The sequence below is a fragment of the Saimiri boliviensis genome, chromosome 14, assembly GCF_048565385.1.
Source record: "Saimiri boliviensis isolate mSaiBol1 chromosome 14, mSaiBol1.pri, whole genome shotgun sequence".
NCBI classification, from domain to species: Eukaryota; Metazoa; Chordata; class Mammalia; order Primates; family Cebidae; genus Saimiri; species Saimiri boliviensis.
This window is the reverse complement of record NC_133462.1, coordinates 52048166-52064240: the sequence shown is the minus strand read 5'-3', so window position 1 is coordinate 52064240 and position 16075 is coordinate 52048166. Positions and strand designations below refer to the sequence as shown.

Sequence of the window (16075 nt, the reverse complement as noted above, 5' to 3'; positions counted from 1 at the left end):
TTCTTTCTTCTCCTCTAAGGCTCCAGCCATGAGGCTTGCTATACCACCTTCTATTATCCACATCCACATACATTATCTTCTACCTGAGTAGTATTAATTCAATTCCAAAGTTGATATAAACACATTTAGCTGGGCTCACTATGTGTCGAGCACACTTCAAAACCTTTTGTATAGATCAACTCATTTAATCCTCACAACAAACCAACGAGAAAGATATTGTCAATATCATCTCTATTTTCTGTTCTGAAACAGACATAAGTAAACGTTCAAAGTCACATTTCTACTTTTTTTTTTTTTTTTTTTGAGACGGAATGACAGTCTGTCACCCACCCTGGAGTACAGTGGCGAGATCCTGGCTCACTGCAACGTCCGCCTCCTGGGTTCAAGCGATTCTCCTGCCTCAGCCTCCCAAGTAGCTAGGATTACAGGCATTGGCCACCACACCGGGCTAATTTTTGTATTTTTAGTAGAGACAGGGTTTCACCAGGTTGGCCAGGCTGGTTTCAAACTTCTGACCTCAGGTGATCTGCCTGCCTCAGCCTCCCAAATGCTGGGATTACAGGTGTGAGCCACCTCACCCTGGCTTACCATGCTCTTAAGCATTCATTACACGATGTCATTCAATGCAAAATCTGAGCCTCCCAGTCCTTTGAAATCATCCCAAGACCTTTGCCTCAACTTCACTTGTCTATCTCTCCCTGGCTTTACCTTCAAATTTCTCTCCCTCTAAAATCTGAACAGCCAATAGAGGACTCTGCCCCACAAGCCCACAGCTTTCTCACTCTCTTATGCCCACTAAACTTGGACCTGAATCATACTTCATCCCATCATCTCAAGACCACCATACTTCTATTGATCTCCCTACTCTTCTTATTTTCAATTTAATTATTGAGAATGAGAGGTTGCGGGTAGAAGAAGACAGAGGAGGTAGAAGAAGACAGACAGTGTATCCACAGAGAAGGCAGAACTCATCACTTACTCAAAAAATGCCATCAATATCTAATCCAGTTGTCCAACCAGAAACACTGATTTCTCTCTCCCTCATCCTCCATTTCAATAATCAGCAAGTCTTACCAGTTATACTTATTAAGATAGACCTTCATGAGCCAAGTTTTGCTTGCCTCTCTAGTTTCTTATCTCTATTTTTGTTTGTTTGTTTGTTTGTTTGAGACTGAGTCACACTCTATCCCCCAGACTGTAATGCAGTGGCATAATTTCGGCTCACTGTAACCTTCATCTCCCAGGTTTAAGTGATGCTCCTGCCTCAGCCTCCCGAGTAGCTGGGACTACAGGCATGCACTATCACATCGGCTAATTTTTGTATTTTTAGTAGAGCCAGGGTTTTGCCATGTTGGCCAGGCTGGTCTCAATCTCCTGACCTCAGGTGATCTACCTGCTTGGGCCTCCCAAAGTGCTGGGATTACAGGCATGAGCCACCGCTCCCAGCCTCTAGTTTCTTCTCTTAGCGCTCTCCACCCTCAAATTTCATCCTCAAAACAAAGTAAATGATTTATAGATTCCCAAAGGTTCCCTACTTTTTTGCTTTCAAATGTTGATATATGCTGCTCCCTCTTCCTGGAATGTCTTTCTCCCCTTCTTCACCAAGCTAACAATGCTTTGTATCCTTCAAAAATACACTCAGTTGCTCCTTCCTGTGAGAGAATCTGAATCTGTCTCCCTCCAGTCTACTGTGTTATTAGTCACATATTCTATTATAGCATCTCCTTTAGTTTGTTTAGCATTTAATTGATTGTACTTGGCTGTTAACTGGCTTATTTTTCCACTACACTCCTTTGAATACAGGGACTGGGTCTTTTAACTCCACACCCCTCATCTAGCGCAATTTTCCCAATTTCCTTTATCATAAAAAATACTGGAGGAAAAGCAGGAAAATTATAAAATCCCAAGCTCTACACCAGACCAACTGACTCAGAACCTCCAGAAGAGATTTTTAGCAAGCGTGCATACACATATACACATATATGTCCCTGCCAAGAATTCCTGGTGATTCTTATGACCAAGTAAATTTGAGGAAAAAAAAAAAAAAAAAAAAAAAAAAACCGATCTACCAGGCTGCCTGGCAACAGCAGAATGCTCATAAAAGCTTGCTGAATGTGTAAATGAGTAAGTGAAATAGGAAGCCAGGACAGCCTGTTCAGGTGTAGCACAGTGGAAAGAGCATGGCTTTGGAAGTCAACTCTGGGTTTAAATCCCAATTTCACTACTCTTTCTGATTCACGTCGTCCAAAAGTTTATGTCTGCTATACGTAGTTAAGTCAGCGCACCTGAAGACAAAGACATGTATAATAGCACATAACTACCACATGTGTGAGCCTCTACAAACACACAAAAGAAGTAAAACAAAAGCAAGGTGGAGAAGACAGAAGAGACCACTTCACTCTCATTGCCCAGCAGGTGGAATTGATTCTGAATTTAGAATTTCCACCCTCCCTCTCCATACCACTGTTCCAAGAAGAGTGATCTATAAATTAGAACCATCTTCCATTAAGTATATCCTTAGTGGCCGTGACTGATTTGAACTTGGTTTGACTATTTTCTACTCTGATAAGAAGCTTGCAGATATTATAAGAACATACCTCTTGGGTTTGTTTTCTGGCTACTTGAGAAAAAAGATCTTCACAAAATCTTGGAATTATTCCTGGTTCTTCACTAAATCCCATCATCCTGGAAAATACATTATGAATAAGGGGAAAATGAAACTAATTAGTTGTTTTTTTTTTTTTTTAATTCTTTTTGGGGAAATAGGCTGGGAAGGGAGTAGGAAGTAAGTTAAGTGAATCTCATAATTAAGAATCTGGACGCTGGAACCAAATCTGCCTGAGTCCAAATCTTGAATCCAAGATACTTAACCTCACTAAACTTCGATTTCCTCTACTGTAAAATGGGAATAATAAAACTATCCAATTCCGAGAATTGTTGCTAGAGAATATAAGCAAAGTCTTTAGCACAGTGCCTGGAATATAGTAAACTCCAATGTTAGTATTATTAAAATGCTGAGTATTTCCTTCTAGGACATTATTATCAGAGCTACCATTTATCACATGCCCACCTCCACCCGCTTTTTTTTTTTTTTTTTTTTTTAAAGAGATGGGGACTAAGTTGCCCAGGCTGAACAACTCCTGCACTTAAGCAATCCTCCTACCTCAGTTTCCCAAGTAGCTGAGACTATAGGTGTATGCTACTACATCTAGCTTAGATGCCTTACTTCTCATTCTCACAAAAATACTCTAAGATAATCTCTCTGGGCCTCAGTTTACATAAAATATATAAAGTATAGTAAAATGGGGCCAATGATAATTACAAGATGAATTATATCAAGGTAAATGTATAAACTGAAGCCCAGAGGTTAAGTAAATTGCCCAAGTTTGCAGAACTGGTATATAAAATAAATGAGATTTGGGCCAAGATCTGTGTGGTCTCAAAACTACATTCTTTCTATCACCCCCATGCTGCTTCTCACAAAAGTATATTTAAACACTTCTGGATAATTGCATTTCCAATACAACTTACGTATAAGATTTTCCAGAGCCAGTCTGACCATAAGCAAAAAGACAGGTATTGAAGCCTTCAAAGGCTCTTCCCAGGAGTGGTGCTGCTAGCTTCTCATAGACAGTTGTCTGGCAAGCATAGTGAGGGTGACATTCATCAAAAGACCAAAATGAAACATCATAAGTAAAATTGTAAACTTGTTTCATGTCAGGATGTTCCACAGTTAGCTCTTTCCCATTCATGAAGACTACCTGGGATGCTTTTTCAATCTTCTCTCTTGAAAGAAGCACAAAGAAAAAAATCAAGTTACTATAATTATCATGGGTTTTATTCCCAGAGAATATAATAAGGACCTCAAAACCATTTAAACAATCTTCCAAGGCAGGATAATTCTTTACTTTTATGTGGAAAATGCAGACAAGCAAACCTAATTCTAGTGGGTTTCCAAAATATATTTCTTGTGGCTCCAGTGCCACCAATCAAAGGGAAAATTCCAGATTTCTTCTCCAGAAAACCTACCCTACTTTTATAAGATTTTTTTCCTCTTTTTCTTTTCTCTTGAACTATAGCCTTTCCCATCCCACCTGCTAGAATCTATCTATGGTCTTCAGTTCAAATCTAGAAACATCTTTATTACACAAATTTGGGAGATGTCAATCTAAATAAAGCTGGCATAAAATACAAATATAATTTCAACAAACTCAGTTGACTACAAGTTTGAATCATGTCTCTCTTGGCTACTAAAGCTTTCTCTTACTTCCTCTAGATTGTCTCCCTTAAAATCATGAATCTTCATGTACATACCTCTTCCCTTTGAGACCCAGGTGGAAATCTTTCACTTACTCTAGATGCACGGAAAAACGTCATTACTCCTTGTCTATCTCCAGACATACACTCCCTCACCCCTCCATTCCAGACTCTGAGACTTGCTTTAAATCAGAATTTATTCTGGAAAGAACAGCTGCCTCATCAATTTGATGAGTGCTCTACTCTGTCCCTGCTTCCAAGGCTTGTCTGATGAGTTTGGAATCAGACACTTGGTCCCTTACTGTGGGAAGTAAAAAAGTTCCTCTTTAAAGTTTCCTTTCTTGTTAAAGAATAAGTGGGCTAACAACTTTGTTAAGCCCTATCCTACATAGCTGTTAAACATGCCATGCTTACGGGAACATAGTATATTCTATGTCCTTATACTTTAACCAAGACATCTGTGCTGGACGTGCTCACAGGCATGTCCCAGCTCGTTTACCTGTTTAGAAAAGTTTTAAGCTGTTAGCCAATCGGGTTTTAGTTTAGATTGTGAGGTCTCACTGTAGCCAACAAGTATCGGACACAACAGTAAGGACAACCCCCAAATGCAAAAGGGATAAATTTGTTTGTTTTCCTTTATTCATTGTACTCTTGTGGCAAGATGGCTATCGAGAGTACCCTTCCTGCAATCAAGGAAGTAAAAACCACATTGCTGAAAGATCTTTTTGTCTCAGTGCTATTTTTCTTTGCGGCACAGAGCATTTACTTCCAACACTTACTAAGTTCAGTATAGTCATCCATCTTGCATTTTGTCCCTACCAGCTCCTTCTATTGCTTCTCTTCCTATCATGATTCTTGAGGCTTTATGGGCATCCTAATTCTCTCAAACCAACTCACCCTCAGTTCTCTCTTAATACTAACCCATATGCACAGTACTATACAACTTGCCTTGAACTACTGACCCCTTAGGTTCAAACTGGAGGTTCCTTCCCCAATGCAGTTGTCACCATATCCTCCTCTAACTTGCTTAGATACAGGGTACTAACCCTGTGAAGTTTTTTTTGTCTCTTAAAATATTTTTTAAATTACATTAAAGTATTTTAAAACAATTACATTTTGTCACATTCACATTTTGTCATGTCCATCTTTTCCAGCCTTAACTTCCATCTGTGTCTGGCCCACCCATAATCACTTTGAGAGAGAGATTTTTTGCCATCAAAATCAAATCTAATGAATCGCTGCATTTATAATTACTATATAGTAATCAGAAACAATGACGATGATAATCACTACTTTGGAAAGGGTTTTGAAAGGACCTCTTTAGGGAACAAGTAATTTGTTACAGCTCTTCTTTTTTTTTTTTTTGAGACAGAGTCTTGCTCTGTCACCCAGGCTGGAGGGCAGGGGCTGATCTCAGCTCTCCACCTCTCGGGTTCAAGCAATTCTCCTGCCTCAGCCTGCCAAGTAGCTGGGATTATAGGTGGGCACCACCACACCTGGTTAGTTTTTGTATTTTTAGTAGAGACAGGGCATCATCATGTTGGCCAGGCTGGTCTCAAACTCCTGGCTTCAAGTGATCCACCTGCCTCGGCCTCCCAAAGCACTAGGATTACAGGCATTAGCCACCACAGCTGGCCTGTTGTGACTCTTTATAGGGATAGATGTAACATTCCAGTATATATTGCAGATCTGAAAGCAGACTGCATTAGAGACCTAAGCGACTCATTTAGACTTTTTAAAAGCAATATTTCTAGAGAAACTTCAGTATACAAAATATGGTGATTTCAATTTTTTAATTTTATAGTCAGTCATCAAAAATCATCAACACATGACAACTAAACCTAAAAGTTCTTTCTATATAAAAATATTACTAACAAGTTTGAAGATGCATGAGAACACTGACCTTCCAAAGACAGAGAGGAATTAAAGGTACATTACATGTCACTGCTTGGCTTTAGATTTTTAAAAGGTGTCACATACCTCATGGTGAAAGGCCTTACGCGTACTGCCACTGTCACTTGACTATTCTCTACTTTTAAGGGGTCTTTGTCTGCAGAGGTGTTCTGACCTGCAGTTTCTTCTTCGGGAAGGATTGTATTTTCTGCTGACCTTTCCTGTTTATTGGCAAGAAGGGAACTTTTTGGTCTTTGTTTAACTTGAAGGTTAGACATTCTATTCTTCAGTATTGATGGAGCTGGGCTCTTAAGCTGAGGTGTGCTGCACTTTGGTGTCAATTTGTGTTCTGTTATACATTTGGTAGGTGTCCTCTTTTCTAAGCTCCCAAATTTATTTGAAGTTTTTGCAGTTTCCTTCCCAATACTTCTATGATACAAGTTTCCTGTTCCCGACACTTTGATATCCAACTTGCTCTGAGTAGGTTTCATTGCCAAGTGTCCTGATCTAACAACTTCAGTCTGACTCAAGGAAGCAATGGGTGTTCTATTACGCGAGTACTTAAGCACAACATTTTCTTTTGCCCTACTGGGGGCAGAAAATGTTTCTTTGTATTTCTTATTAGCCATTATTTCAATGACTTTTGAGTCTGAGTCTTCATCTAAAGGTACAGAAGAAGCCACGAAGGAGTTTTTAGCATTATTTACAATCTTTACATTTGTTCTACTTTCCTTAGAAACACAATTACTTCCTATTTTGCCTCCCACATTCGCTGTCATTTGCCATTTTTTGACAGAATCTGTTTCAGCTGTTTTCCACTTGCTCTGAGTAGGTTTTTGTTCTGCAGAATCTGTTTGAGCACGTTGTAATGCGAGACATGTTTCTGATGTTTTTTCAGTTGTGTCTTCCAACTCACTAGCAAGCAAAGACGATTCTTTGTTCCTTGTAGTTCTTCTCCGAAGTGACAATCTACCTACAGGGTTAGGGGTAAGGGTCACATCTCCTGTTTTTTTACTGGCAGAAATAATGTAAGTGCTATTTATGTCTCTGACTTTACCTACAGATCTCAATAATAGATCATCATTTTCACATTCTGACATATCCGACTTCAAATGCAGCTTAAGTCGGCTACTGTGGGTGTGGGTATTGAGTGATGAACTATTTTGGGAAGGAGGAATATCAAGAATATCGCCGCTGTTATTTCTATTATAAGTAGTGTGTAATGACATTTTGGCAGATAGTTATTTTTGAAAAGAATGTTACTAAGTCCCTAAGCTCTTCTTTGGACATTAATTTGGTTTCCAGCCATTTCTTAAGTAGTCATTTCTGAAAATATCTGCTAAACTGAAAAAAAAAAAAAAAAAATTTAGATTACAAACAAGCTTTAAAAATATAGAGAATATTTCATTGTGTAAGCAAATTCCCAGAGGCATACATTACAAAAGATCACAATCTACAGCTCAGATACTGCTTTCCAAGCAACTTCAGACAAGTCTCACAAAGAATTTATGATCATTATTCAACAAATATCGACAAAGTTTCCATTATGTGCCAGGCCCTCTGATGGATACTGTAGACTTCAAAGACAAGAATACAATTCTCATTTCCTTAGTCTAGGAGAAATATACAGATAAGCCATATATCAGGCCAAATGCGTCAAGTGACTTGGGAGATGTAAAAAGTACATGTCAGCATAGATTTTCAAGTACTCCCAGCTTGGGGAGGGGGAAGAAGGACTAAAGGAAACCCTAGCACCTAAATCAGAGTGTGAAGCAAAATGTTTTCACAAGCACCTGCTCTATGGGTGTTGAATACAGGAATGTCTACAGAGAAAATTGATCGGTGTCACAAGGCAGATTATTCCCAAGTATTACAGGCAGTAAGTACGATAAGTACTGTAAGTTGACTCATTGTGTTGAGGAAAAAAACACGCAAGATCAGATAAATAGACAACCTACCCTTTAGCAATAAGACAAGAAATTAGGCAGGGATGTATATAAATATACATCAACAATATCTATCAGGCATTAACGTTTTAAAGAAAGGGAACAGCAGTGACAGCTAAGAGACCTGGTTTCTGGTCAACTTAACATCCAACTCCTTACAAGGATGTAAACAAGACTTTAAATTTGCACGCAGGGTTCTAACCTGCAAAATGACACTGGTTCAAATTATTGCAGAGATTATTGCTATCGAGGAACAAATTAACGGAAGGTAATTTTTAAGTGAGTCTTTTAAATTTTTACGTAAATAACAGTCACCATTACAAAAAAAAAAAAAAAAAACTAAACTTCGTCAGGTTATAAACATCTCCCATCAACGTTTCAACTCAAAATACAGAATCTTCCTGTTAGGAAATGAATTAAAAGGCAAAAAGATTCTGAAAATTCTCTTGCAACTAAAAACGATTTGCGATTTGCACGAATCAATACGCTTTCTGTTGGAGAAGTTTCCTCATCACATTTGAAAGAGGACTGGAAGGAACACAACGAAAATAACACAATCCAAAGCAGAACACCCGGCGATCCCGGGGTTCTGTGCCAGTCACGACCAGGCGCTGGGACTAAGCGTTACCTCTCCATGCTGGCCGGCTCGGGGAGACCCAGGCCCGGCTCCCGGGTCCCAGCGGAGACGCCGCCCTGCGCCCTTCCTTCCGGGACCCCCTCGCCGCCGACCTGGAACTCCGAGGACTCGAATGGGGGACCGGAGCCAAGAGCACCCGCCCGCGGCGCAGCGGTCGCCTATAGGGAAAGCGTCTGCACGCCCCCTCAGTGCCGAGACTTCGCCCCTCCGCAGGGCCCGGCAACTTGGGGCGCCCCTCGAGGCCGTCTCCACGCCACTCACCCCTCCAGCGCCGGCTCCCCGAAAGGCCGCGATTTGAATGGGCGCCCTGCCTTCTGATTGGCTGCTGGGCGTCGCGTCGGGCGCCGCGCCTTCGCTTCCTCCCGCCCCCCGGAAGCGCTGGTGGTTGGGCTCCGGTAGCCGACGCGGAACGCTGCGCTCACCCCGCACTCACCTCCCGGGCGCCGCTCCCGCCCCTCCCCGGGTTCCGCTGAAGCGCGGGCTGGGGCCCCGTTCCCTCCGAGCAGAGGCGGGGTCGGCGGGCGCCGGCGCGGGCGCAGCGGGCGCCTGGCTGCAGCGGGTGTGCCCCGAGACGCGGGGCAGCCACGCTCCTGTCGGCCTTTAATCGGAAAGAAGCCATGGCATCGAAGACTTCACGTCGTAGATGGACGTTGGCCCCCAAGTTAATCATCGTGATTGCCTTTTCTAGTGTTTTCTACGCAAGGCGTTCAAGCAGGGGACAGGCTGGAGGCCTCACGTGCGTTGTAAACGCGCAGTCCATCTTTTGAGATCGGTATTAATGGTATCCCTGGTTTGCGGGTGAGGAACTGAGGTCTAAACATGTGAAAGGTCAGACGGCGAGCGGTGGCAGAACTAGGACTGCAAAGTGATTGCCGAACAATTTTACTCTGTTTCAGCAAACGTTCCCAAAAGCGTTTGCTGTTGTTTTGTTGAGACACAGTCTCGCTCTGTCGCCCAGGCTGGAGTGCAATGGCGCGATCTCGGCTCACCGCAACCTCCGCCTCCCGGATTCAGCCGATTCTCCTGCCTCAGCCTCCCGGGGAGCTGGGATTACACGCGCGCGCCACCCGCCTGGCTAATTTTTGTATTTTTAGTAGAGACGGGGTTTCACCTGTTGGTCAGGCTGGTCTCGAACTCTTGACCTCAGGTGATTCACACCCCCCACCACCACCTTGGTGTTCCAAAGTGCTGGGATAACAGGCGCGCGCCACCATGCCCGGCTAATTTTTGTATTTTCAGTAGAGACGGGATTTCGCCATGTTGACCAGGATGGTCTCGATCGCTTGACCTCGTGATTTGCCCGCTTCAGCCTCCCAAAGTGCTGGGATTGCAGGAGTGAGCCACTCTGCCGCTGGGCCCCCATAAGATTTTGAAATCTGAAACACCATTACAAATACATACTGAGAAATAACCAGGTAAATGAGAAAGACTAGATAAATCGATAATGTAAAGCAATAATGTTTTTTAAACACGCAAAAACTAGAGAGACATTGGAGAAGTATTCCTTGAGGTAGACACCATAAGTAGCTCCAGTTATATAGACAAACAAATGATAAAGTAGTCATTCTGAAACTTACTCTCGGCCGGGCGCGGTGGCTCAAGCCTGTAATCCCAGCACTTTGGGAGGCCGAGGCGGGTGGATCACGAGGTCAAGAGATTGAGACCATCCTGGTGAACATGGTGAAACCCCGTCTCTACTAAAAATACAAAACATTAGCTGGGCATGGTGGCACGTGCCTGTAATCCCAGCTACTCAGGAGGCTGAGGCAGGAGAATTGCCTGAACCCAGGAGGCGGAGGTTGCGGTGAGCCGAGATCGCGCCATTGCACTCCAGCCTGGGTAACAAGAGCGAAACTCTGTCTCAAAAAAAAAAAAAAAAAAAAAAAAAAAAGAAACTTACTCTAAAAATCATTCTAAAATTCCATTAAAATTGAGGTATAGGAAAACTATCAGAAAATGTAATATGGTATAATATTTATCAGGGCCAGGTGCGGCGGCTCACGCCTGTAATCCTGTCACTTTGGGAGGCCACGGCAGATGGGTCACTTGCAGTCAGGATTTCGAAAACAGCCTGGCCAACCTGGAGAAAGCTGTCACTACTAAAAATACAAAAATTAGCCGGGTGTGGTGGCGCGCCCCTGTAATCCCAGCTACTTGCGAGGCTGAGACAGGAGACTCGCGTGAACCCGGGAGGCAGAGGCTGTATTGAGCCAAGATTGCACCATTGCACTCCAGCCTGGGGGATGAGAGCGAAACTCTGTCTCAAATAAATAAATAAATAAATAAATAACAGATCTGTGGGAAAATGATAATTCAATTTAGAAAAAAAGCAAGATATATCAAAGAAAAGATGAACTCAAATACATAAAAAATTGTAAACATATATAATGCAAAATAATAAAAATAAAATAAGGTAACTGGAAATATACATTAAACATTACAGAAAATATAAAAACCTTTTTCCATTTTAAAAGGAAAATAGGCTCATAAGTAGAACCAAAAAAATAAATGGACTATAAAAATTGGCAAAGGTATTTGACACAAAAAAGAATTCAGGGCTGGATGCAGTGGCTCACGCCTATAATCCCAGTAGATTGGGAGGCCAAGGCAGATTAATCACCTGAGGTCAGGCGTTGGAGATCAGCCTGGCCAACCTGGCGAAACCCTGTCTCTACTAAAAATACAAAAATTATCCCGGCATGGTGGCACACACCTGTAATCCCAGCTACTTGGGGAAACTGAGGCAGGAGACTCACTTGAACCCAGGAGGCGGAGCTTGTAGTGAGCCAAGGTTATGTCACTGCACTCCAACCTGGGCAACAGAGGGAGACTCCATCTCAAAAAAAAAAAAAAAAAAAAAAAACAGAATTCACATACCTACAAAAATAATGTATATAAAAATGGAATGCAAACACCTAACCATTAAGTGCAACTTAAAAAAAAACAGGTACAAGTTTTTAAAAATTATAATTTTGGTGCTGGTGATTTGCACCAAAATTTAAAAGTATACCTTTCTTTTCTTTTTTCTTTTTTTTTTTCTTTTTGAGATAGAATCTCACTCTGTCACTCAGGCTGGAGTGCAGTGTTGTGATCTCAGGCCACTGCAGCCTCAACAGCCTGGCCTCAAGCAGTCCTCCCACCTCAGCTTCCCAAATAGTTGGGATTATAGGCACACACCACCATGCCCAGCTAATTTTTTTTAAATTATTTTTTGTAGAGACAGGGTTTTTGCCACATTGCTCAGCCTGGTCTAGAACTCCTGGGCTCAAAGGATCTACCTGCTTTGGCCTTCCAAAGTGCTGAGAGTACAGGCATAAGCCACTGAACACAGCGTAAAGTATACATTTCTAGTGACATAAATTGGTATGCTTCTTTGAGGACAGGGAACATGTCTGTTTACAGTGCATCCCTAGTGCTTAGTATAAGTCCTGATACATAGTAGGTGATGGATAAATACTTGCGGAGTAAATAGCAACCCCTTTGACTCAAAAAAAGAAGGAAAGAAAGAAAGAAAGCGATAATATATTGGAAGAATGTGATAATATATTGGAAGAACCATAAAGAAATTCGTATCTTTTGACCTAGTAAATGTACTACAGAAATATATTCTTTTTATTTTATTTGAGACAGGGTGTCACTCCGTTGCCCAGGCTGGAGTACAGGGGCATGATCTCAGCTCACTGCAATCTGCACCTCCTGGATTTAACTGATTCTCCTGCCTCAGCCTCCTGAATAGATGGGATTACAGGCAGGTGTCACCACGCCCAGCTAATTTTTGTATTTTTAGTAGAGACAGGGTTTCACCATGTTGGTCAGGCTGGTCTCGAACTCCTGACCTCGTAATCCACCCACCTTGGCCTCCCAAGTTCTGGGATTACAGGTATGAGCCACTGCACCCGGCGAGAAATTTATTCTAAGAAAATACTTTAGTAGAAACCAAAAAGTATGTAGGAATATTGTCTATCCATATTGGTCCCAAACTGGCAACAAAAATTGAACTACACAACCACGAGAGAATGCTTTCAATGCATAAAAATGAGGAAAACCTAATAAACTGTTACAACTATGAAATGTTCATTAAAGTTAGAATTACGAATTAAATACAAATAGGGCCAGGCAATGATGGCCTATAGACTAAACCATAATACGCCCCACCCAGGATGAAGCAGGAACTTGTCTATTTCGCCCTTGCCTTCCAGTGCCTGACATGGAGCCTTCCTAGGACCATCAGGACCATCATCTAACACTAAACACATTTCCCTCTTCTATTTTTTTTTTTTTTTTTTTTTTTTTTTAGATGGAGTCTTGCTTTGTCACCCAGGCTGGAGTGCGGTGGTGTAATCTCAGCTCGCAGCAACCTCTGTCTCCTGGGTTCAAGCGATTCTCCTGCCTCAGCCTCCCGTGTAGCTGGGATTACAGACACCCGCCACCACGCCTGGCTAAATTTTGTATTTTTAGTAGAGACAGTGTTTTGCCATGTTGGCCAGGCTGGTCTCAAACTCCTGACCTCAGGTGATCTGCCTGCCTTGGCCTCCCAAAGTGCTAGAATTATAGGTGTGAGCCACCATGCCCGACCACTTCCCTCCTCTTATTCTTTTTCTCTTAGATGCTTCCAGTTTAATTCCAGCCACAGGATTAATGCTCCATAGAATCAAGGATCACCTGTGAGCCACCTCCAGGTTACACAAGAGAGATTTTGATCTGTTATTTATTACACAGAGATGACGCTTCTCTCTGCAAATCCGGTTGGCAGCTGACAGCAGAGAAAGTCACTTAACCTCTGGGTGACTCAAATTCCTCACTGGAAATTGCAGATGATAATACTACCTACCCTGAAGAGCTGTAATGAAGATTAAATTAGATAATGTATGCAAAGTGCTTACCATGGAATCCAGCACAGGATTAATGCTCAATAAATGTTAGCTACTAAATTTTGTATCCTAATGTAACTCTCCAAGGCACTGGAAAGCCCTATTCAAGCTAGTGCTGAGGAACTGGGATTGTGCATTTTGTAGGCTCCCCGTTATAATGATAACGACATATTTTATTCTATGAAGGATGAGGATTATGCCTTAATCCCTAGAAATAACCAATAAGATGAAATAGTGAGTCCTTTCTTAATGGTCTCCCTGTACTCTATTAAAAACCAGGAGAGAACAATGAAACACTGTCTCTAAGAGGGAGCAGTCCTTATCTCGATTTTGCTCCAATTTAATTAAATTTTTTAGAAATTCAGAACTTTGAGCTCTTTGATGGAAAACAAGAAAAAGGAATCTGCAAAATGAATCTGGCCAGCACGAGCTTCCTAGGGCAGGCAATAGAAGAGGGAAGTGTGTTTAGCTTCTCAATTCATTTCAAGGCTTAGTTCTTTAGTTCCTTAGTTCATTTCAAGGCTTACTTCCTCTGAGTCAGTGGCTAGCATCCCAGCTATACAGTAGTGATTACTAGAAAAATAAAACTTCATAATACATGTGGCATACTTTTATTTATTTATTTATTTTAATTGCATTTTAGGTTTGGGGGTACATGTGAAGAACATGCAAGATTGTTTCGTAGGTACACACATGGCAGCGTGATTTGCTGCCTTCCTCCCCTTCACCTATATCCGGCATTTCTCCCCATGCTCTCTCTCCCCAACTCCCCACCCCCCACTGACCCTCCGCTATTTCCCCCCAACAGACCCCAGTGTGTGATGCTCCCCTCCCTGTATCCATGTGTTCTCATTGTTCAATACCCACCTATGAGTGAGAACATGCTGTGTTTGATTTTCTGCTCTTGTGTCACTTTGCTGAGAATGATGGTTTCCAGGTTCATCCATGTCCCTACAAAGGACACAAACTCATCGTTTTGGATGTCTGCATAATATTCCATGGTGTATATGTGTGTGGCATACTTTTAAAAGTGACATATGGGACTAGGCATGGTGGTTCATGCTTCTAATCCCAGCACTTTGGGAGGCCAAGGCAGAAAGATGATTGAGCCCAGGAGTTCAAGACCAGCCTGGACAACATAGTGAGACCCTGTCTCTGCAAAAAACTCAAAAAATTAGCCAGGCATGGTGGTGCATGCCTATAGTCCCAGCTACCTAGGATGCTGAAGTAAAAGGATCACTTGAGCTAGGGAGACTGAGGCTACAGTAAGCCTGGTTGCACCCCTACACTCCAGCCTGGGTGACAGAGCAAGACTCTGTCTCAAAATATAAAAACAAAATGAGACATATTACTCTATATAAATCTAAGTTGACACACTTTGATTATATACAGTTATATATATTTATGATAGTTAAAATAGAAAATGTATATGAAAATAGATAACGTGTATGATAATCTCCTTATGTTCTACCCAAGTATGTTGCATGAAACATAAAGACTACGTAAGTGTGAATTAATCAGAACCAACTGAATCTTCAGTCACCTAAGATAACTCCATCTCTATCTTGCTTCATGTTCAGGTTCCCCTTAGAGAAGGCACACCAGGTCAAGATGGGGTGTGACACCCTTTGGATTCATGTCAGAGCTGTCAGTCTGGGAAAGTTGAACGTGGTAGAAGCCAGAAGGAAACGTAGTGTGTCCTAAGGAAAGTACTGAGAAGTAAAAACTGTCATTAAACCAAGGGGAAGGTAGAGGCCACTAAGGCCCCAAATATTCCTGTAACCATGGGAATACAGCCGAAGCAGAAGAACCAAGTTACTGGCAGATGTTGTGGCCCACACCTGTAATTCCAGCACTTTGGGAGGCCAAGGCGGGTGGATCGCTTGAGGTCAGGAGTTCAAGACCAGCTTGGGCAACATGGCAAAACCCCGTCTCTACTAAAAATATAAAAATTAGCCAGAAATGGTGGTGCATGTCTGTAATCCCAGCTACCCAGGAGGCTGAGACAGCAGAATTGCTTGAGCCCAGGAGACGGAGGTTGCAGTGAGTCAAGATTGTGCCACTGCACTCCAGCCTGGGTGACAGAGGGAGACTCTGCCTTGAAAAAAAAAAAAGAAGAAGGAGAAAGGAAAGGAAAGAAAGAGAAGGGAAGGGAAGGAGGGGAAGGGAAGGGAGGGGAGGGAAGGGAAGGAAAGGGAAGGGAGGGGAGGGAAGAGGAGGGGAGGGGAGGGAGGTGAGGGAAGTGGGGGGAGAGAAGAGGAGGGGAGGGAAGAGGAGGGAAGGGGAGGAAAGGGAAGAGGAGGGGAGGGGAGGGAGGTAGGGAAGTGGGAGGAGGGAAGAGGAGGGGAGGGGAGGGAAGGGAAGGGAAGTGAGGGGAGGGAAGAGGAGGGGAGGGGAGGGGAGGGAAGGGAAAGGAGGGGAGGAGAGGAGAGGGGAGGGGAAGGGAGGGGAGGGAAGGGGAGGGAAGGGGA

General features: G+C 42.6%; 1 protein-coding gene across 1 annotated transcript in view; it reads right to left on the bottom strand.

Annotated features, from left to right (window-relative positions):
- The window catches only part of KIF14 (kinesin family member 14), a 70755-nt gene extending 61762 nt beyond the window's left edge, over positions 1-8993 (bottom strand). The window contains exons 1-4 of the mRNA XM_003938246.4: positions 8725-8993; positions 6238-7494; positions 3532-3786; positions 2598-2685 (exon numbers count right to left, since the gene is read on the bottom strand). Coding sequence (XP_003938295.2) covers positions 2598-2685; positions 3532-3786; positions 6238-7379 — 1485 coding nt within the window. The 5' untranslated portion in view covers positions 7380-7494; positions 8725-8993. The remainder of the gene's footprint in view (positions 1-2597; positions 2686-3531; positions 3787-6237; positions 7495-8724) is intronic.
- Between the last annotated feature and the right edge of the window lie 7082 nt (positions 8994-16075).